The following is a 21,981-nucleotide window of genomic DNA, read 5'->3' as shown; positions in this document are numbered from 1 at the left end:
CACACACCTCCTCCTCCTCCTCCTCCTCTCTGACTCATTTGACTGAGAACACACACACCTCCTCCTCCTCCTCTCGGACTCGTTTGACTGAGAACACACACACCTCCTCCTCCTCCTCCTCTCTGACTCATTTGACTGAGAACACACACACCTCCTCCTCCTCCTCCTCTCTGACTCATTTGACTGAGAACACACACACCTCCTCCTCCTCCTCTCGGACTCGTTTGACTGAGAACACACACACCTCCTCCTCTCTGACTCGTTTGACTGAGATGGACCTTTATTGGAATTTCAAATTATGTTCTTTTCTTCTGCTAGGAACTAGCATTGTTTTTGTTCCATTTTTTGTCCACCATTGTAAAAATTATATATATAAAAAGTTTAATATAAAAGTTGTATAGTCAACATCACATTTCAGTTAATAACTTCTGCACTTTCTTGTTAAACAATAAATGATACAAATGATTAAATAATGTCAAAAAATTGTCAATTTGTTCAGATGTGTTGTGTCACTAGGGAGGCCCAGTGAAAACCCCTGCTCTAGATTATTTTCTACAGCATAATTAGTTTATAAACTTTGTAATAAGATAAACAGTCCTAGGCTAGATCACAAATATAGCCACTCATTCTTTTCGTTATTGTCATTTTAATCAGGCTACTTGTCTGGTCGGGCATGTAAAATTCTCTCACTTGCTGCATCAAAAACCAAAGACTTAAAAGTCAAAGCACACCTTTCCTCAACAAATCATACGATTTGAGGCATCATTCATGTCCATAGCACAAAAGGTGCAGAATGGGTTTAAGACTTTGGGTTTTTAAATAAACCCAAACCCCAATGGTAACGTGATGCCTGCCATAGCAAATACCACAAATTACAACTGCGCACCCACTAACAAAGCTAAGAATTCCAGAATTATGTACAGTTATTTGTTTAGTGTTTAATGGTAAAATAAACATTTGATAAAACTGCAAAGAATTTCAGTCTCAGGCTTATTTCAAAACATGAGCTAAAACACAAACATTTTACACAGGAACTGTGGCACCAACTTTGCAAGAGGCACATTCATAAGGCTTGAACATAATACCTGAATAACAAACAGCTTATAAAGCAAGCCTTCATACCATGCAAAAAAAAAAATGACCTTACCTCTGCAAATCTGACCCCTGGGTAGGTGAGAAGCGCCCTGGAAACTTGCAGCTGAATGGCCTGAAGCGCTCTGCTGTATCCTCTGGCCTGATGTGTGCGCCTATCACGTAGGTGACATGTTTTTCCACAAATAGTCTCCCAAAGTCTCTCAGAGATGTGACCGGAAGGTAGAGTCCTCACTATGGCTCTAGTGCCTGTGCAAACAATCTTCTTGATCTTCTGGTTGTTCTTGAGGTACCTTCTGACTAGGACAGTGGAGCGCTCCTTCTTGTTATGCACAAACTCGCTGTCGGAAACAGTGCCCTCACTGTCACTACAGTCCTGGCTTGCGGACAACCTGAAGGGTGCAGACCTCTTAAGGCACCTGTCCAGAGAGCACTTGGGTTTGGTTTTCCTGCTGAGCCTTTCCAGACTAGAAAAGTCATTTTTAAGGCACAGGGCACACCTAAGATCTATCCTGTCGTGCATTGGGATATCAATGCCAGAACTGCAGCCACTTGTGCATTGGGGCCTTTGTGGCGAGGGTACTGGCAGGCTGCTTCTCCTCAAATCCAAACCACAGGGTTGCAGGCTCTCCTTAATGTTCTGGCCCATAACAAGATCCATCTGGCACAGAACACCATCCGCACCACTCTTTGTTGGCCGTTCTCCAGTGAGGCAAGTTGAGTCAGAAGAAAACCCCACTGTTTTCAACTCTGCTTTCCTCTGCGGGAGCATCATTCTCCAGTATCTAGCAGAGAAGCTATTCTCCTGGCAGCCTTCTTCACTTTCCACTGGATCACAAATCCAACACAGTTGGCAAATGTACAATCCTTCTGCCCCATGCCTTACAGAGCCGCAGTAGCAGTTTCTGGAACTGTAGCTCTCTTCCAAGCAATCCAGACTCTTAGACCTAGTATCCAAAGACTTACATGTTCTGTAATATTTGCCTGGTGAGTTTTCCTGGTCTGCCTCCAAAGGACTGAATGGGTCATGGAGCAGAGTCTGTTGAGACTCTTTCTCAGGCAAGCCATAGTTCACAGATGTAAGATCATCTCCATCATTTACCAAAGAATCTGTAGTCTCTTTACTGAGACCCTTCCCTCCAAGCACAGTCGGAACCCTTTCAGAGGCCATGATGCTCATGAGGCCAATATGTGCTTGTCTCTCCACACAAAGCCTCATATCACCAGGCACCCGATGACAGATCCTGCTCTCTCAACTTACACAGGGACAATTCAGAAACAGACAGAGACAAGCTTCTTGCAAACTACTACTATACACGATGGCCTTGGGAACAGAGATAATATCACAGCAGATCTGAAGTGGGAGCTTGAGCAGCACTCCTGCAAAAAGTGAAGGCTGTGTCTTCTCAAGAGTTGCCCCTCCCTACTGTAACCTCTTCCCCCAAGAACTCAGAGGCTCAGAACACTGGAGGAGAGGGGAACATGGAAAATAAATGTCAATAAACAACTACTCTTACAATGCCACATTTTAAAGAGTTAAAATGACATAATTTACTTAGACCATGAAACATAGGATATGTTAGACAGAATGACAGCCTCAGTAACCATTCAGTCACCACAATGAGACTAACATACTGCCTAACTAATATCTTTTTCATTACGAGTTTAGAACAAACAAATAAATGAGGGTGATTAAATGATGACGGAATTTTCCTTTTGGGGTGAACAACCTCTTTAAGTGACCTTAAATGTTTCCTTAATGGATGAAGAAATCTGACAATCCAAAAGGAAACATAAGCATACTGTAACTAAACACACTGGTTTTATCTGGCCTTTATCTTGGCAAAGCTAGGAGTTTCTAACCCCTTATCAAAGTAAAGCTGCATTGATTCTTTGTGAGAAGTTGTTGTTAACACTGCACCTCACAATAGGGTTGGGCAATATTGCCAAAAATATTCACAATATTCTTTTTCATATCGTTGGATATTAATATTTATCACGACATACATTTCATACCATTAATGTGGGATGAAATGCATTCCACATGTTTGTTGGACCTCAAGAATGAGTGTAAACATAACTTGTTTGTTAGGGTTATAATTTGTGCTGCTCTCACACATCATCATTACAGTTTAATGTGATCTCATGTTACGTTAAATGAGATCAAAGGACTATTCGACAATGAACATTTTTGTTGACAATTTTTTATTGTCGACGTTGTCGATAATGTTGACTAATTGTTTCAGCCCTCATACACAGCGATGTATCGGAAGTTGAAATGCAACATTTTCACCAGTTATTTGCAGAAAAATCATCAAAGAGGCGCAAAAATTATGAGAAATATATTTCTTTGGGCTTTACATACATTGCCAGTGAAAATAATCCTCAGATTACAAGGAATTTCCACAACCATATTCAACGTGCAGGACTAAATTGAGGCCATGATTAGGGAGTTGACTCTCTGGTATAACTGCATTAAGGAGAAAAAGGCCTTTTCATCATTACATGAATTTTTATTAGCAAATGAGCTCACCCTTACTCACAGAGTCAAGTGTGACATAATAAAACTTCTATCAGGAAGACTCGCAGACTTGAGTGAAATGTTAAGATGACTTTTATTTGATGGATATAAAACAGAAAGGTAATGTCTCTCTTTGGCGGTCCGAAGAAGCTGTACTCGGAACCGTCATATCCTGCCGGAGATAGGAGGTAGGGGCGAGGAGCCTACCCCTGTGCAGGACGGGACTCAACTGGTGGTGGTGGGGTGGAGGTTGCCATGTTAGCACACTGAAACAGCAATGTGATAGATTGTGAACAGACTTATAAAGCAATGGCTTACATGTGATTGGCTGGGTGTTACCCAGATAATGGTGCGATGATGTACAGATGCTAGTCTTCCCGCTAGAACTACGCTGCACTTACATACCTTTCTGAGCTGTCCACGCAATTTCGCAGATACTTCCCCAAGAGAGACAATACAAACAACTGGATTTGCTGTCAATTCTCTGCCGCCCCCACAGGACACTTGTCCATTTATGAGCAAGAAAGTCTCATTGAAATCTCTACAAGTGGCTCTTTGAAAATTGACTTCGAACAAAAGTCACTGCCAGATTTCTGGATAGCCTTGCGTGCAGAGTATTCTGCCTTGGCAAATCGCACCGTAAAGACATTAATGCCGTTCGCGACAACATACCTTTGTGAAAGTGGGTTCTCAGCACCTACTAGCATGAAGAAAAAATATAAACACAGACTGTGCATAGAGAATTATTTAAGACTCAAACTCTCTCTGATACAACCAAACATTGCAGAGTTATGCAAGTCATTCAAAGCACACCCATCTCATTAATTGGTTTCATTTTATTCAAAATATATGATTAGTTGTGTGAATGTAAATTACATGTTTAATTAAAGGAGTTATTTTACAAAGTTAAATGTGCTATATATGTGCATGTTTTATACATTGTGTGATTGTAGTGCAAGTGTGAGAAGGAAGGGGTATGCAAAAGGAAGTTAAATGCCTGGGGGTTTGTACCCCCCTTGTAAAAAGTTTGGGAACCACTGGTCTAGATGTACAAAATTGGCTAAATATCTAAAATTACTCAAATGTTTATCGTCTATATCGAAAATATATTTTGTTTCAATAAATATCGATATTGTTTTGTCGCCCAGACCTACCTCACTCACCTGAAATTTAGTTTAAAACACAAAGAAAGTATTTAGAAGGAAGGAAGATGCAAATTCTAGCAGCATGAAATGAAAATTCACACTTTCATGCAAAAAAATATGTTCTTCTAAGGAAATCATACAGCTGTCCAAAATCTAACTAGAGTCTACCCCCCTCCCTTGTAAAAACGCGTGGGTCCCTGGAATGTACAGCCTTGCTTGGAGGACCTAAAAAGTTTAACTGGGTTGGTATGCATTGGTTGCATTCATTCTGGGCCAGTTCAGCCAAGGTCTTCAAACAAGGCTCAGTTCCCACACCCACGCAGTCAACAATAAATCACTGCATTAACACAGTGAGGAGCATTTCTTATAGCATTTCATAGATCAGCATTTGAGTGGTTGTAATCAGACATGGACTGGGTGAATGGTAAGAGTTTCACAAAAATAGGCCAAAGGACCAGCATTAATATTACATAGACAAAATATTTTCCTCCAATCAAAATATCAGGCTGAAAAAGAAAATAAGCAATGCTAAAAATGAGCACAAAAGCCTTTGCAAGACCCCCATGACTGGATTTCCAACACAAGAGTATTTTAAAACCACACAAAAACCCAAAAGGTACAAGACTATGTCCTAGGGCTGGGCGAGATGGCCAAAAATATTATCCAAATATTTTTTTTTATATCGTTCAGTATCGATATTCATCACAATGCACATTTCTTACCATTAATGGGGGAGATGGATTCCACATGTTTGTTAGACCTCAAGAATGAATGTGAAAATAACCTGTTTGTTTACAAGTAAACACCAGATGATAAGCTACCTTTAAAGTACACTAAGTTTAGGATTTATACCTACATAAGTGGTTTAAGTGTGTGGCCTCTTTTTGATGAAACTTCAGCTGACGTTTGACTCCACAGAAATACATTCTTGTGACGCTCCACAGTCCAGCTCAGTATGTGGCGGTAATGCACCATAACTCAATATGTGGTGGTAATGCTGGATTGTCAACTGCCAGTAAACATCACTTGAAGAAGAAACACTTTCTTGCCTGTCAACAAGCGGACGAAATAGCGCTTCAGATCATGAAAAAACGTAAACTAAATAGTACATAAAAAAAACACCAATGGTGTTGATGTTGGCGTTGTTGTTCTTGTGGTGTTCAATCGATAGCAGTTTTGCACTGTCAGTGATGTCTTGTTTGGTGCACAACAATATCATACTGGCCGGATAGTTAGCTAGCAGCTACCGAACCTCATTACCAGTTCCCTAACCGTTAACAAACTGCACCAAAAAAAGCTTTGCAGCGACCGGCCACTTCCATGATACACTTTAAATTCTGCAATAGAGATCTCTACACTCTAAACTAAATACATTTGCAAATATCTGAAGATTTTGCAATAAAATAAAAATATCTTGTTTCTATACTTATTGCTTACTATAATAAGTAACTTTAAATCAATATTTGTAATAATTAGTTCAATTACATGATTTGTAATGCTTCGTGGGATTGTAGTTTATGCCCTCATGAAAGACATTAAGTACAGAGTAGGGCTGGTCAATAAAGCAATATCAATATTTATTGAAAAAAAACTAACATTTTAAATTGATTATAAACTTAAATTAAATTTAATGTAAATTTCAATATATTGTCTGTGTTCTTCTTCTAGACAATTGGATCAGGTACATGTTGCTAAAAACGCAAGCAGTTCAGCAAAGTTCTACACACAACTAGTAGCTATTGCAGCACATTTATTCATTTACTGAATACACACTGAAACTCAATGTTGTAAATAAAAGCATTTGAAAAATGTGATGGTTTACATGTCTAAGCTTTCAGAGGGCTGCAACAAATAATTAATCAAATCTAAATATCACTAAAATTATTTTTTTTTTAAAAAAGAGGGGAAAAAAAAATCAACAATGAATTAAATTATGATTAGTTGAAGATCTTTGCACTTGCATGACAAAACTCCATCTGTGTAGCCACTTTACAGTAGTGAAAACGTATTTCGACAGGAAAAAGTCACTTGAAAAATTGTATAGAGCTGCAAAAGAGCCCAACCCAAGTACTATATAAAATGTTTGATAAACTCATAGTTTTGTGTGGGTTGTCAGGTGCTTTAACAGATTCCTTCTGCTTTTCAATGTGCTTGAGATATGTTTAACCCCAGCTCATAACTTACATTTTACTGATTTATTCTTATTTGTCAATATTACAAACTCAATGTCATGTAAGTTTACATTCCCAGTTCGCAAAACAACTGGTCCAAAACAGCAAGCAAGTCATTATTAATTTAAATAGGCCAAAAATGTAAAATTAAATTAATAAAAAATACAAATATTAATGGAGTGAAGTAAACATACGGTGTGCCACAATAAAATATTGTCGATCTGTTGAATGTCAAAATTATTATTAAATTGAACCGAGTACAAGCGGCCGAAATGGGCTTCCTCAGAAGGGTGGCTGGCTTCTCCCTTAGAGATAGGGTGAGGAGCTCAGTCATCCATGAGGAGCTCGGAGTAGAGCCGCTGCTCCTCTGCGTCGAAAGGAGTCAGTTGAGGTGGTTTGGGCATCTGGTAAGGTGGCCCCTGGCCGCCTCCCTAGGGAGGTGTTTCAGGCACGTCCAGCTGGGAGGAGGCCTCGGGGAAGACACAGGATTAGGTGGAGAGATTACATCTCCACACTGGCCTGGGAACGCCTCGGGGTCCCCCAGTCAGAGCTGGTTAATGTGGCTCGGGATAGGGAAGTTTGGGGCCCCCTGCTGGAGCAGCTGCCCCCGCGACCCGACTTCGGATAAGCGGTTGAAGATGGATGGATGGATGGATGGATGGATGAACCGTGTTTCACTGAAATCTTAAATATAACTAATGGGATTATAACAGTTTGGATTATTATCATTTCATTTTATGATTTAAATTGTAATTTATATTTATTTTATTTATATTTCCCCTTCCGTCACTCACTTGATGTGTCGATTGTTGTCTGAACTTGAGAAAAGGGCAATGTCAAGTTGGCAAACAAAATTTGCATGCCCTGCCCCCGGACATACAGGTATAAAAGGAGAGTGGGCGAGCGAATGTCAGACTGATTTTTTCTTCAGAGCCAAGCGGTTGTGCAACAGCAAAGCTGAGTTCACCACTGTTCCACTCACCTCTACCGGCAATAAGCACTGCTGTTGGATCTATGGTGCATTCAAGCGGCTTTCTCCTCTCTGCACACTGTGCAGTCCACGCCCCTGGGCGCTTCAACAGCGTTTTCATTGCCTGAAAGAGTGTTTCTCCTCCTAAAAAGAGTTTCTTTCCTCTAAAAGAGTTTGAGTTTCCCCTCATAAAAGAGCAATACACAGCAGGTGTTGAACGTCCTTTTCAGGACACGTCTATTTCAAGATGCCCTTTCTCTCCACTTCTGAGATGCAAAAAGACGCAGAATGCGTTTTATGAATGGTTCATGTTCTTAGTGCGAGAACATAGCCATGGCAACATTGCGGTCGTGGATTTCTTTTCTCACGAGAGAAAGAAAGCTCAGCCCCAGCAGCGAGCGCCCCACAGGCAGTGTACGCCCCCCGTCTTCAGGACCCCCTCTAGGACACGTGAAGCTCCTAGGCGCACCTGAGACGGAAGACCCAGGCAGTCAGATGTTCGCTCTAGAGTTGGCACCAAGACCACTCTTGTTTTCAATCTTAAAAACCCTTGTTTTCCATATTCTTTGTTGCCACCCCCCTTCGGGCTTCGCTACTCAAATTGTTAATAAAAGAGCGATTTCCTCACTTCCTGGGTCATCTATCCAGCGTGCGCCATTCTCACGGCACCCCGGCACCAAAGTCTTACAGTCCCGGCTCCCGACGCAGTCATCTCGCCTCCGGACCTGCGACTGTCCAGCTCCGGCAGTCTTTCTCAGCACCCAAGCGTTAGTGACCCTCACATGGAGCTTTGACGTCGCTATCCAACCAGTCACGTTGGCTGGCCAGGACCATTGGCAAGGTGATGCGATTCAGTTCGCCGGGCTCCCGTCTCATCGGTATTCGCTCCACTGCATGCGTGGCGGAAATCTTTGACCTGTAAGTTCTCAAACGGACTTTACACAAACTCCCGTTCAGAATGTTCACGCAGAAACAAATTATAACCTGCATTGGTTCGCAGCGGTAGAACTGAAGGACGCATACTTCACGTCTCTACAGCTCGCGTCCGACAGCCAGGCGTATCAGTACAAGGTCCTCCCCGTCCCTGTCCCCTCGCGTCTTCACCAAGGTTGCAGAGGCAGCCCTTGCCCCGCTACGTGAAGTGGGCATCCGCATACTCGATTACCTCGACGACTGGCTCATCCTAGCACACTCTCGAGAGTTACTATGCGCCCACAGGGACCAGGTGCTCGCGCACCTCCGCCGTTTGGGGCTTCAGGTCAACTGGGGGAAAAGCAAGCTCTCTCCGGTCCAGAGCATATCTTTTCCTGGCTTGGAGTTAGACTCAGTCTCAATACCAGCGCTCCACCCCCAGGTGGTCCAGCTGATTTGGGGCCACTTCGGCAGGGCAAAGATAGATCACTTTGCCTCCCAAGACAACTCCCACTACTCGGGTACTCACTAACAGAGGCCCCTCTCGGTACAGACGCGCTAGCACACAGCTGGCCCTGGGGGCTGCGCAAGGTCAGGGAGGACGAGGAACAGGTCACCTTAGTGGCTCCTTACTGGCCCACCAGATCTGGTTCCCGGATCTCACACTCCACGCGACAGCACCTCACTGGCAAATTACCCTGAGGAAGGACATCCTTTCTCAGGGATGGGGCACCCTCTGGCACCTCCATGTCTGGAACCTCCATGTCTGGCCCCTGGACAGGATTTGTTGGTGCTCTTCCAGATCTGAAGACCGGCAGAAATGCACAGTTTGGTCAGCTTCCATCAAGAGGGTTGGGGACCTGCAAGCATTCTCTGTCAGCGACACTTGCCTGGAGTTCGTTCCCTGCAGATGCTCACCTCATCCTATGACCACGGCCGGTCTACGTCACCAGACCGACTAAGAGTCGAGTGCTCTGTGTTGGGCTTGGGCTCCACAGGCATAGTTCCCAGTTCAGGCAACTCCCTGTGATGTATTTTCCGCAATACGGCCCCCCTGCTGGCAGGACCCGCATTTCCCTAGGGCAGTCCTCGCTGCCCCCGGTCACCGTGTCTGTAGCAACTCCTCCCTTGTCGGGTGGCTTGACAACCCCTGTGTGCATTAGCCACAAGTTACCTCCCCCAGTCTGGGCAGGTTGTGGTCTCCGCAGGGCCTTTTCCCCCTGAAAGAATAGGAACGGAAAAGGATGCCTTCCCCAACGCATCTATAGCATTAATATTAACTATATGAGAGATAAAAGGCACGGCTGGCCAGCTGGCCCCCATACAAGTCATGTCGCCTGTTCCCATACGGGTGCTGGGAACCTAAGAGCAGTATATGACACCTTTCATTGGGGGCATTGGGGAGGGTTACGTGCAGCCGACGCAGCTACTTCTAGCACACAGCAGCCTGCTTGCACCTAGCTCGGCAGTCACGTAACAAAGGTAGTGCATGGCGTTAGGAAGTGGGACCCCTTGTGTCACTACAATCGACACAACGTCTCGTTCCTTCCATTGGGGAACGGAGGTTACAACAGAAAACATGACGTTATATTGCAAGATTTTGCATTTAGATTTTTAGTAGCCTACAATTTGCACATTGTTTGAGGGCAACATCCGGCAAAATGTGGAATAATGTTTTAAAATACAGGAAATTAAATGTGGCTGTCTCATTTGATTAATCAAAGAATTCATCAACAGAAAATAACCTATTATCAAAACATTATCAAAGTGTCTCATTTTGGTAGCTTGGTAGGACTCTGTATCCTGCAGCCTTCGCGTCCTCATTTAAACGAGACTGCATTCGTAGGACAAACGGAAGCGCTTTGAGTGAGAATGGAACAAAGTCCCTTTAGAAGTGAATGTATGATGTAAATTTTAGGAGAGTTATAGTGATGTAAAGAGAAAAGAAAATAGATTTTACAGGAGTACTTTTAGTCTAATACTTTATTTTAATTATATATTAGACATAGCACCCATCTACTGAGGTACTTCAACTTAGGAATTAACATTCCTTGCATTTGAACATCATATTTACGGGCAAATTGGCATAATTTTTTTTTATTTGATTGGCTGGGAGTTACCCCGCTAATGGTGTGATGATGTACAGCTGCTAGTCTTCCCGCTAGAACTAAGCTGCGCTTACATACCTTTCTGAGCTGGCCGTGCAATTGCGCAGATTTATTTGTATTTAGAATCTTTGGCTGTGAGTGCTAACGAAGGATACTTCTCATGCATCCTCCAAATTCCTGTGAAAGAAGGTTGAATACGAAGGTCACATTCAAAGTGTCCTACTCGCTTTTCAGAAATGAGACGATGACGTATGCGGCCAACAAATACGATTTCCGGAGGATGCAACATTCCAAATGAGACACTGCCATTCTTATATAATGTGTTTTAATTGTATTTAATCATGACTGATTTAATAATGTCATACCAGCTGGGACATATTAACCTTGCAGGCTTACTACTGGCTGATTCAGTGGTTGAAGGTGGCCATTTTAGGGCAACATCACTGTAGTCCTTATTTTACAAGAATTAAGTGTCCCCTCAGTCAGCACCTAAGAATCATTCTTAGACTTTGCTGAAAGTTGCTTTTAGCATCTTTATAAAAAGCTTACACTCTTACAAAAGTCCTACGCTTTGCTAAGAATTTTTTGACACTTAAGTCAAAAGACACTTAAGACTATTCTTAGGGGCATTTCTGAGACATTCTGGTGTTTTTGGATCGTCACATCTGGCTGACCCTCATGGAAATGCATGACGTGGAAAAAGACGCTCTATTTGATGCTCCGGTGTCTCCAGCCGACCTTTTCGGAGGCTCTGTGGATCGATTTGCTGAGCACTACATCACGACTCGGCAACAATCATAGGCTATGAGACATTTTATGCCAAAACAGAGCAGTACTTCATCACAACCGGCTCGCTCCCACTCTGTCTCGAGCCAGCCCGGCTAAAAAACCCACACCAGCTGCCTCAGAACCACCAAATGTCGCCGACGAGCCGCTGGTAAAGCCACGCAAGCCATGGCCCAAACGAAGGCAGCCACCTCAGCGCAAGCACTGCACCAATGGGAAAAACTCCGCCACGCAGCAAAAGTGCTCCTGACATACAATACTGTTCCCCTCTTTCCCATTGCTATTGGTTGGGAAAGGAATATTGTTGTTCAAAATGCTGTTCAAAATGTTGTTTTCTGTGTCTCACATTAATCACATGTTTGCACATTATAAACAACTGCTTCCCAATGGTGAGCGGCGCATTATATATGAACATATAAAAGAGCAAAAACAGTACAGTGCACGCACGAGACAATCACACATTTTTAATAAGTGTTTTTTTTTATGTCTGATGGAGGGAAGAGAGACCCCTATAATCTCCTCAGCTGTCCTCACTATCCTCTGCAGGGCTTTGCGGTCCGAAACAGGCAGTGATGCAGCTGCTCAGGATGCTCTCAATAGTCCCTCTATAGAATGTAGTGAGGATGGTGGGTGGGAGATGTGCTTTCCTCAGCCTTCGAAGAAAGTAGAGAGGCTGCTGAGCTTTCTTGGTAATAGAGCTGGTGTTGAGGGACCAGGTGAGGTTCTCCGCTAGGTGAACACCAAGGAATTTGGTGATCTGGACGATCTCCACATGTTCAGCGGAGAGCGGTCACTCTGTGCTCTCCTAAAGTCAACGACCATCTATTTTGTTTTGTCCACATTCAGAGACAGGTTGTTGAATCTACACCAGTCTGTTAGCCGCTGCACCTCCGCTCTGTATGCTGACTCATCGTTCTTGCTGATGAGACCCACCATGGTCGTGTCATCGGCGAACTTAATGATGTGGTTCGAGCTGTACTTTGCTGCACAGTCGTGAGTCAGCAGAGTGAACAGCAGTGGACTGAGCACATAGACCTGGGGGGCCCCAGTGCTCAGTGTGGTGGTGGTGGAGATGCTATTCCCGATCCGGAATGACTGAGGTCTCCCAGTCAGGAAGTCCAGGATCCAGTTGCAGAGGGAGGTGTCCATGCCCAGCAGGTTCAGCTTTCCAATCAGGTGCTGAGGAATTATAGTGTTGAATGCTGAGCTGAAGTTTATGAACAGCATTCCAACGTATGTGTCCTTTTTATCTAGGTGGGTGAGGGCCAGATGGAGGGTGGTGGCAATGGCATCGTCTGTTGAATGGTTTGGACGATATGCGAACTGGGTCTAGTGAGGGGGGCAGCTGGGTATTAATGTGCCTCATGACGAGCCTCTCGAAGCACTTCATGATGATCGGTGTGAGTGCGACGGGACGGTATTCGTTGACGATGCAGCACTCACCCCGATGAAAATGAATGGTGTGCATGTTTTGAATGACCTCAGCGATTGGTTATTACTAGCAAATCAGAGGCACTACTGAGTGAACACAGACTTGCTGCTTTGCCATATGTAAAATCTGGTCTAATGTCAACTGGGCAAAAGCACACTTTTCCTCAGACAGTAAATCTCCTTTTTAGGAGTTAATGCAAGCACACCTCATGAACGAGTGCGACCATTCTTCGTGTTTGTTTCAATTCAAACTGAAAAAAACATTACCACTGAAGTCATTTCATTTACATGTGCATCACGGTGACTCGCCACTGTCTGGCTGCTCTAGCACCATGGACAGTGCCAGCATTCTACGAACAGGGTGTTATTCTGGGTCAAGTTTTCGTTAGGAAATTGCTGACCACAAATGCATCTAACACAGCTGTGACATGTCAACCACCTAGAGATATTGGATGTCTTTCTAGCTTTGAGAGCTTTTCATTCCAATATTGTGAATAACCACATTCTGATTCGTTCGCACAACAGTGGCCTACCGGTCACCATGACACGCTAGCTCACGTATGGCCGGCAAAACACAAGTATGTGTTTCCCCCGGTGCACCTCATTCGTTCTGTCATCAGCGAAGTCCGAGTGGACACGGAAACAGATTTGTTAATTGCGCTGATAATATTCTAATCAGTCCTTTCATAACCCCTTGTTTCTGGAGATGGTAGAAATACTGGACGGGCCTCCATGGGAAATACAGCTGAAGAGAGATCTTCTCTCTCAAAACCAAGGCAGGGTTTGGCATCCCCAGTCAGAGCTGCAAAGCCTACATATGTGGCCTTTAAACGGGGCACAGCGGACAAGCCAGAATTGAAGACAATATTACAGGCTAGAGCACCATCCACAAGATGCCTTTACGCACTGAATTTGAATGTGTTCACTAATCTGTGCTTTTCACATGGCAAAGACCTTGAATTGAGTGTGCTTTCTCTTAAGACCGCATCACTGCTGGCCTTGGCCTCAGAAATATGGGTTGGTGATTTGCGCTACACACATGAGCGTACATGCTAGTTCAGACTGTCTGACCAACACTTTGTGTGCTATGGAGGCCTCACGAAAGGAATGTCTGTCTCCAAGCAAATATATTCTCACTGGATCATTGATACGGTCACCCTGGCTTACGAGTCGCAGGGTGCGAATTAACCAATTGGTATTAAAATACACTCAACTGGAGGCATGGCCTCTTCATGGGCATGGGCGAACAGTGTGTCCTTACAAAGCATATATTTTGCAGCAGGATGGTCTTCTCAAAACACATTCGCAAGGTTTTTCAACCTAGACATAACGTCTCTCTCAAAATAAGTCCTCTCTGTCTAGAGCACTTGCTATCTTACTGGCCAAATATATACTTATGCCGCTCTTATTAAGTGCGGACTCCCTGTCACTTTACACAACTGCCTTCATTCAGACCGTTGTGCTCACAAAGTTCCAGGCACTTCATTATAAATAAGCTTCCTTTCCAACTGGGTTCATGAAGGGGTTAATCCATACTATATGACCATAGCTATATATTCTGAGTGTTCCCCTCCTGGCTGACCATGATGGTCATTCACTTGCTGCATACTAATGACCAGCCCTGCACTGTACTTAATGTCTTTCATGAGGGCATAAACTACAATCTCATGAAGCACTACGAATCAAGTAATCAAATTAATAATTACAAATCTTGATTTAATGCGCTGTCGAACCGGGAGCTAGTGAGCACTTTGCTTCCATTTTTCATAGTTCCAGGGCGCTGCTCTGCAGCTGACCCAGTGCTTCACTCTTGCATTGTTGCAGGAGGTTGTGCTAGAAAAAATCTTTATTCATCATTTTGATGGGCTGTGTTTTTTTACCTGTCAGAGGCTTTATAATGACATATACCTCTCATGTTAACATGCGATCATTTAAAGGTGGTCTTTGCAAAAATTCTTTTTTTGGTTAAAGAGACTGTACTGGTTTTTAGCATGTGTTCAACAAATCAATGTAAAAACTTGTAAATAGTACAAATTATGAAATTTAACAATAAATATGTAACAAAAATAATATATGAAACATAATATATTTTTTATTAATTGAATTTACTATTTACATTTATTTGTTCATTTTTAAAAAGCCAAAACGTGACCACAATTATGAAAAAGTAATAAAATATAATTAGTAAAATTTATATTTTCCTAATGGACTACGTTAAAAGGTCTCCTGTATAATTAACAGCATTAGAAGGGCGATGATTTATTTTATATGTAAGCAAAAGGGACGTTATAACTGAACTACACCCATATGAATCGATATTAAATTGCATTGAAGTCGGAATCAAATTGAGAGCTTATGAATCCGAATTGAATCAGGAAATCTGTATCAATACCCAGCCCTACTAAACAAAATCAAAAAGGTATGTCAATTTGAATAACTTCGACACCTCTAAAAATTATACTTTGCTATTGGAAATTTTTGAAAACATTTGTAAGGCTGTAAGGAAGTTTTAAGCTTTTATTTGTATATGGTACATTATGAGAGATAGTCTCCAACTGGTCAAGGTCATTTCCAGCAGTCCCTACTGACTCAAACTTATGTGCAAACATCCAAAGTTCTGATAATATCGACCTGCCTGCAGTGGGCTTACAGCCATTAGTGTCCAAAAAACTGAACTTGTCAAAGACACCTTTCATTTATCTAAACTATGAAGTGAAGTTGCAAAGAGGCGTCGTCCTCCAGAGCGGTGGGTGGGGATGAGTGTCTTTCGAGGCATGAGGCCATTGTAACGTTTGGAAATTACGGGAATTCCCACCTCCACACCGCACCCCCTCCTTCTACCCTTCTTTTCTGAAGCCAGCACAGACCAATTATCTGTACTCGCATTAGTCTTTTCCCGTGCAACATGCGGCTACTGAAGCAAAGCTTCATTCAGTTCTGGAACAGTTCATCTTAAGAAAACAAAGTCTATGTGTGATGGGTAAACAATGGCATCAAAGACTACATATATGCAAGTGCAATTAAGATTATGACAATCTAGGCTAACATCTGATCATAAAATCATAAAAAGCAAAAACTAGGTCAACTGTTATTTATCTGTGACTGGATGCCACAGTAAAAGATGATCATAAAATATCTTTCTTCCATGGAACACAAGGAGACATTTTCAAGAATGTTGGATTTGCTCATGTTTCCATAAAGTGAATGGGGACTGAGGCTGTAAATCCCCAACATTATCAGTGGTAGTCCGTGAGGGAATTTTATGGGAGGCAAATATGTAAATCCATATTGAAACCAATTAAAGATAGTAGCAGGGTGGATTTAGGCATAGGCAACATGGGCAGTCATCCGGAGTGGCATCTTGCGGCATGGAGGCAGCACCACACAGACAAATGGGCGCCCTGAACTCCACCAGCCATCTCATTTCCAACCACCCCCAGTAGAATCCCCATTCTATGTACAGTAACATCTACTCACCAAATACAGTAGCTGTAGTGGAACTCCATTCTCCACTGCATAATTGAGTGAAATGTATTTATGATCGATAGGTTCAGTCTTTCACTTGTTTTTAGATCTTCCTTTTATTTAATCGATATTTTGGCAAAGTTTAAAAGTTTCTCTACACCTGTCATGTTAACTACAAGCAAGCTTGATGATGCATTAACGTGATACTGAAAGCTGATTGTTCTTATGGTATTGGGGACTTATTTAACATCATCAGCCACTGCTGAAGTTCAATTTCAGTACTCAAGAATATACAGAGAATGCATAAAATTACCCAGATGTATTCTTGGTCTGGCCAAATTTAAAGGATGCATGTGAGTAAAACCCATTTGAAGAGGCCTGGGTAGCTCAGCAAGTATTGAGGCTGACTACCACCCCTGGAGTCACAAATTTGAATCCAGGGCATGCTGAGTGACTCCAGCCAGGTCTCCTAAGCAACCAAATTGGCCCTGTTGATAGGCAGGGTAGAGTCACATGGGGTAACCCCCTCGTGGTCACGATTAGTGGTTCTCACTCTCAGTGGGGTGCGTGGATCGCAGGGAGTAGCATGAGCCTCCACATGCTGTGAGTCTCCACGGTGTCATGCACTACGAGCCACGTGATAAGATGTGTGGATACACGGAGGCAACTGAGACTTGTACGTTAGTTGGTAAATTGAATTAAAACAACTGTTAATTTGATCACTTTTGTTGTTACGTTCATTTTAAATAAATTATCGATGAGGCTCACCGTACATTCACACCAGAAGTGGCAAGAGCGTCAAAATTCGCTCTGGCCTTTAACGCTCGAGAACGCTCGTGGACGCTCTGACGTAGTTGAAATAGGCGGCAACGTTTGTTTTGTTTTGTGAACTATATTTAAAGGGGCCACAATTTAAACATCCAGACATGTCGACCATTTACTTTTTGCCGACCTATCACAAGTAGCGTATATCCTCATGAACTCTTTAAATTCTGAAAATAAGAAATCGATTGATGGCAGAAAGTAATTAAAATTATAGTTGTTTGATATCAAAATAAAATACATTTGTAATAATAACTGTGGTCTTGGAGGTTTTATATCCCTGTAAGCAAACAGGGACAGATCATATATTACTGGGAAACCCGCCACGGCAATAATTAGTTTCTCCTCCATTTTATCTTCGGAACTAATGTTTTAAACAAAGTTTACACTGTTGTGTTCTCTAGACTTCGCTAGAGCGGAGCACTTCTATATTCCAATAGGTTGCCGCCGAACCGCATCACAGCTCATTACCATAATGTTGACTGCACTTGAACTTTCATCTGACGCCCACACCACCCAAGACTCGCCGCCTAGAGACGCTGGCTGTCATTGAAAATGAATGACTTCCGGTAGATTTGACGCTCTCGCCACCTCTGGTGTGAACGCACGGTCAGCCTCCCTTGCCTCTTCTGATGGGCTGCCACAGAGCATAACGTGCCTAACATGACCATTTGTGTTCCACAGAAAAAAGTTGTATGAATTTTGTATATGATGGTGAATAAATGATCATTTGGGGTGAACTCTAAAAATATAATTTGTTTTATTTTATTTATTTTTATTTTAAGTTCAAGAGAATAATCTGTAAAAATCAAAGAAATCACTTTAGGCATTTCTATACAGTTGGAACGAGGCAGGAGGTGACTTCAAGTCTGCATTTCAATCATAAATCTATGATTAATGATAATTCAGTTTTTTGGGTGTGTCGTGTTTTTGTCCCAAACTATCTTGTTATGTTACATAGAACTGAGGTGTGTCAACCCAGAATAAATTTCACAACACAACAAGGTGTACTCGGAAAAGCAGCAATTCTGCTCCAATTACTCACACTGACAGAAACTAATAAATTACTGTTTTTCATGCCGATCTACTGTTACCAACCATTAAAATACTGAGAATTTATGTCACACAATTAGCTCGTTGTAAGCGAAGCAAATGAGCCAATCTGATCGCCTAGGAGTCTTTTCCCATCAAGTTCTCATTAAAAAAAGCTGTGGCATGTGAGCTAAAGCTGACAAGTTTTCCATCTATTCAGATTTTCCAGGCTGGTAAATGAAAGTGGATTGAAACAGAATGTAGAGTTTGAACAGGGAGCATAGAGAGCCCATGACCACTCGTGCATGATCAGGTTACAGGGTACAGATGATAGTCAGCGCAGTCACTGCACGGAGACTTACAAGAGCAACATAAGATTTCCATTAGCTGCTGATTTCACACACCAGACTTGGGGGAGCCCGTAGAAGAAAGGGGAATCTATGAGGCAGAAAGGGGAGGGGGAGCACATCTGTGCAGTCGGGTAAACATACCAAAAAATCTCTTTAATTATTAGAGTAACGTTTTAAAACGGATCATCGTTATGATGTCACACACAGTGTTTATAAACATCATTGCATGATGACTTTTATCATGACACCCGCTATGTCCTAGTTAAATCTTTAACACCTGCCTGTTGATTGACACTAAAAACATACATCTCACAAACAAAATAATTGAATGGTAGTATTGTGGTGTTTTGGACATAATATCGATTGTTTATTTTGCATACCAGGTCAGTACGCTGGAATTCTTTAAAGTACATACTTAAGTAAATAGTAAATCGTGGTATAAACATACTGTAAATAAACCAACTGAATAAAATGAATACACACCAGTCAGTGCAGTGGCATACTGTCTTTTTCCTCATGTAGTTCAGACTGTTGTAATATGAATATACAAATAACAAAGTGACATATAAACCCAACCACAAGGCAGAATATTTACTAAATGCATGAACTCTGTAACAAACGAGGCAACAATAAACAAACACGTGCTAACGACTGAAGAAACAACTTACCGCTGCACACAGTCAAATCCGAAAACCGTCCACACTCAAAAACATCGAGAAACTTCATCGTGGTTTCGGAAAATGAGACTTGCGTCAACAGTACTGAAACACGACTGTTGCACTGACTGAAGGTGGTGGACGCGGGAAAGTCAGCGCTCGTGATCTGCGGTGAGGTGTCACGGCATCGGAATGTCTGTTAAACCCACTTTCAACTCACACTGCAACGCTCAACACACTCTCACTGCTCATTACCGTCAGAACCACGTTCAAAATGTCTAAATTCATATTTTTATTCATAAAAACCATAATGTTGGATATGATTCCTTGACATAAATACCACTGTATATGTTATGATAATCATTCATTATGTTTAATGTATAAATTGTATTAATATAATATATTAATTCATCGTGTAAATATAAAATTGTAAAAAAAAATACTACAAATAATAAATGTGCCATGGGGTTAACACCATATTACCATGTTTTGTTTTGCTTTGTTTTGTTTTTGCTTTGCATGTTTTGTTTAGCTTTGCTTTGTTTTTAGTTTTGCTTTGTTTTGTTTTGCTCTGCTTTGTTTTGTTTTTGCTTTGCATGTTTGGTTTTGCTTTTTGTTTTGTTTAGCTTTGCTTTGTTTTGTTTTTAGTTTTGCTTTGTTTTGTTTTGCTCTGCTTTGTTTTGTTTTGCATGTTTTGCTTTTTGTTTTGTTTAGCTTTGCTTTGTTTTGTTTTTAGTTTTGCTTTGTTTTGCTTTGTTTTGTTTTGCTCTGCTTTGTTTTGTTTTGCATGTTTGGTTTTGCTTTTTGTTTTGTTTAGCTTTGCTTTGGTTTGTTTTTAGTTTTGTTTTGTTTTGCTTTGCGTGTTTGGTTTTGCTTTTTGTTTTGCTGTTTTTGTATTTCTTTTTTTTTAATGGATATGATACCAGAATTTTTCTAAATGGTGATAAAAAGAGTTGTATGTAGAGGGGAAAATATGTAAATATAAAATGTTTCTCTTCAGGTTTATATATCTAACAAAATTTTAGTAGTGGGTAGGCTATAAAAAAGATACTCTGTCAACTTAATACAAAGTGAGTATTTTTCAGATAATATTTAAATATATTTTTGGCTTTGGTACAGTGACAGTATAAAGTATAATTATATATTTTTGCAGACAGCATGTTGTCTTTATAATATCACCCTTACTATTTTTTCTCACAGTATAAATGGGTCTTTATACATGAAAAATAATAGATGCCTTTACATTTTAGAAACGGTATCTTCATTAGCAAGGACAGCTTTATATTTGTGGATCCTCTGCATCAAAAAGTTTGAAAACACCTGCCTTACAGTACCATATAATAATTACTATAGTACATAATAGTTATCATATGTGTATAAGATATCAGTAAAAATTATTTAATAAATGTTTTTTATTTATGTGTTTATTTATTTATTAATCTATTTTTTATTGATTCAGGCTATTTATTTAGGCAATTTATTAAAAAAATTGCCTAAATAAATTTATTTTTTGGACATGGCACCATGAATGGCAAGTTTTTAAACATAGCTTGCCATGTTAATACCATGTTTTTGTTGTTGTTGTTGTTTTTAACATGTTCTGTACAGTAGCAGTACTTTGGTATTCTTTGAAGTACCTTGGAAAGACATGCAATTGATATCATGGTACGTACATGAATATGTTAATCATTCAGTCTCATCAATGTACTATAATATGTATATCCGATACCATTACTGTCCAATAGTACTGCCACTGTACTTTTTTGTAAGGGTTTCTACAAGTGTCACAAATGCCTCAAACTTACACTATGACTGCTGCATGGCCATTATCTCATCATATAGTTTTGGCTACATCTGAAGGTTACTTTCCATGGCTGAATTGATAAGATTGTTTGATTCCCTGGTCTAAACCAGACTAATTGTAAAATCTGCTTTTCTGTGTGAAACGAAGGTCACACAGTGATGCTCAATGTTTTCATGCAGAATATACAGCTCTATCTGATCCATTTATGAGCAATTTTTTCATCATCATTATACAGTTTATTATTTGTTCCAGATGTTGTGTTTTTCCAGCTCTTTATTTGTGCGTGTGCTGTTGTAGTCTACACCTAAACAGAGGGGGCTTGTATCCAGTCTCTCCCACCACTCATTCATTTAACATATAACCTCAGGGAATATTAAATGGACTCTCATGCAGGGGCTCATACAGACATGTGCCAATGCATATTCACTGTGTTTGTATTCTTGGCAGTAAAAAAATTCCTATCCCAATTCTTAATCCACAAGGAGGGAACTGTAATGCCATCTAGAAAGAATGTGGAAATCTTCCACTTCCAGTCAATCTGTCACATGTAATAGTACAGCATGTGGAACTATTGCTTTCCAGTTGCAATAATTCTGCTGAACAAGTAAGCCTTTGTATTTTGCAGATGAATGTGACTTGAGTAAAGTCAAATTATGGGTTACACACACATATGATTGTGGCTTGATGTTTCACTTAAAAGCAAAATGTATTGTGTC

At 41.3% G+C, this 21,981-nt stretch overlaps 1 protein-coding gene across 2 annotated transcripts in view; it reads right to left on the bottom strand.

The window, feature by feature from the left end:
* Nucleotides 1-19,563, bottom strand: part of LOC127633305 (1-phosphatidylinositol 4,5-bisphosphate phosphodiesterase epsilon-1-like) — a 160,336-nt gene extending 140,773 nt beyond the window's left edge. For both annotated transcript variants that reach the window (XM_052112320.1, XM_052112321.1), the window contains exons 1-2: nucleotides 19,474-19,563; nucleotides 1,148-2,557 (exon numbers count right to left, since the gene is read on the bottom strand). In XM_052112320.1, coding sequence (XP_051968280.1) covers nucleotides 1,148-2,311 — 1,164 coding nt within the window. In that variant the 5' untranslated portion in view covers nucleotides 2,312-2,557; nucleotides 19,474-19,563. The remainder of the gene's footprint in view (nucleotides 1-1,147; nucleotides 2,558-19,473) is intronic.
* Between the last annotated feature and the right edge of the window lie 2,418 nt (nucleotides 19,564-21,981).

The sequence above is a fragment of the Xyrauchen texanus genome, chromosome 40 (assembly GCF_025860055.1).
Source record: "Xyrauchen texanus isolate HMW12.3.18 chromosome 40, RBS_HiC_50CHRs, whole genome shotgun sequence".
Lineage (NCBI taxonomy): Eukaryota > Metazoa > Chordata > Actinopteri > Cypriniformes > Catostomidae > Xyrauchen > Xyrauchen texanus.
Note: the sequence above shows the minus strand (reverse complement) of the source record. Positions and strands in the feature narration are given on the sequence as shown.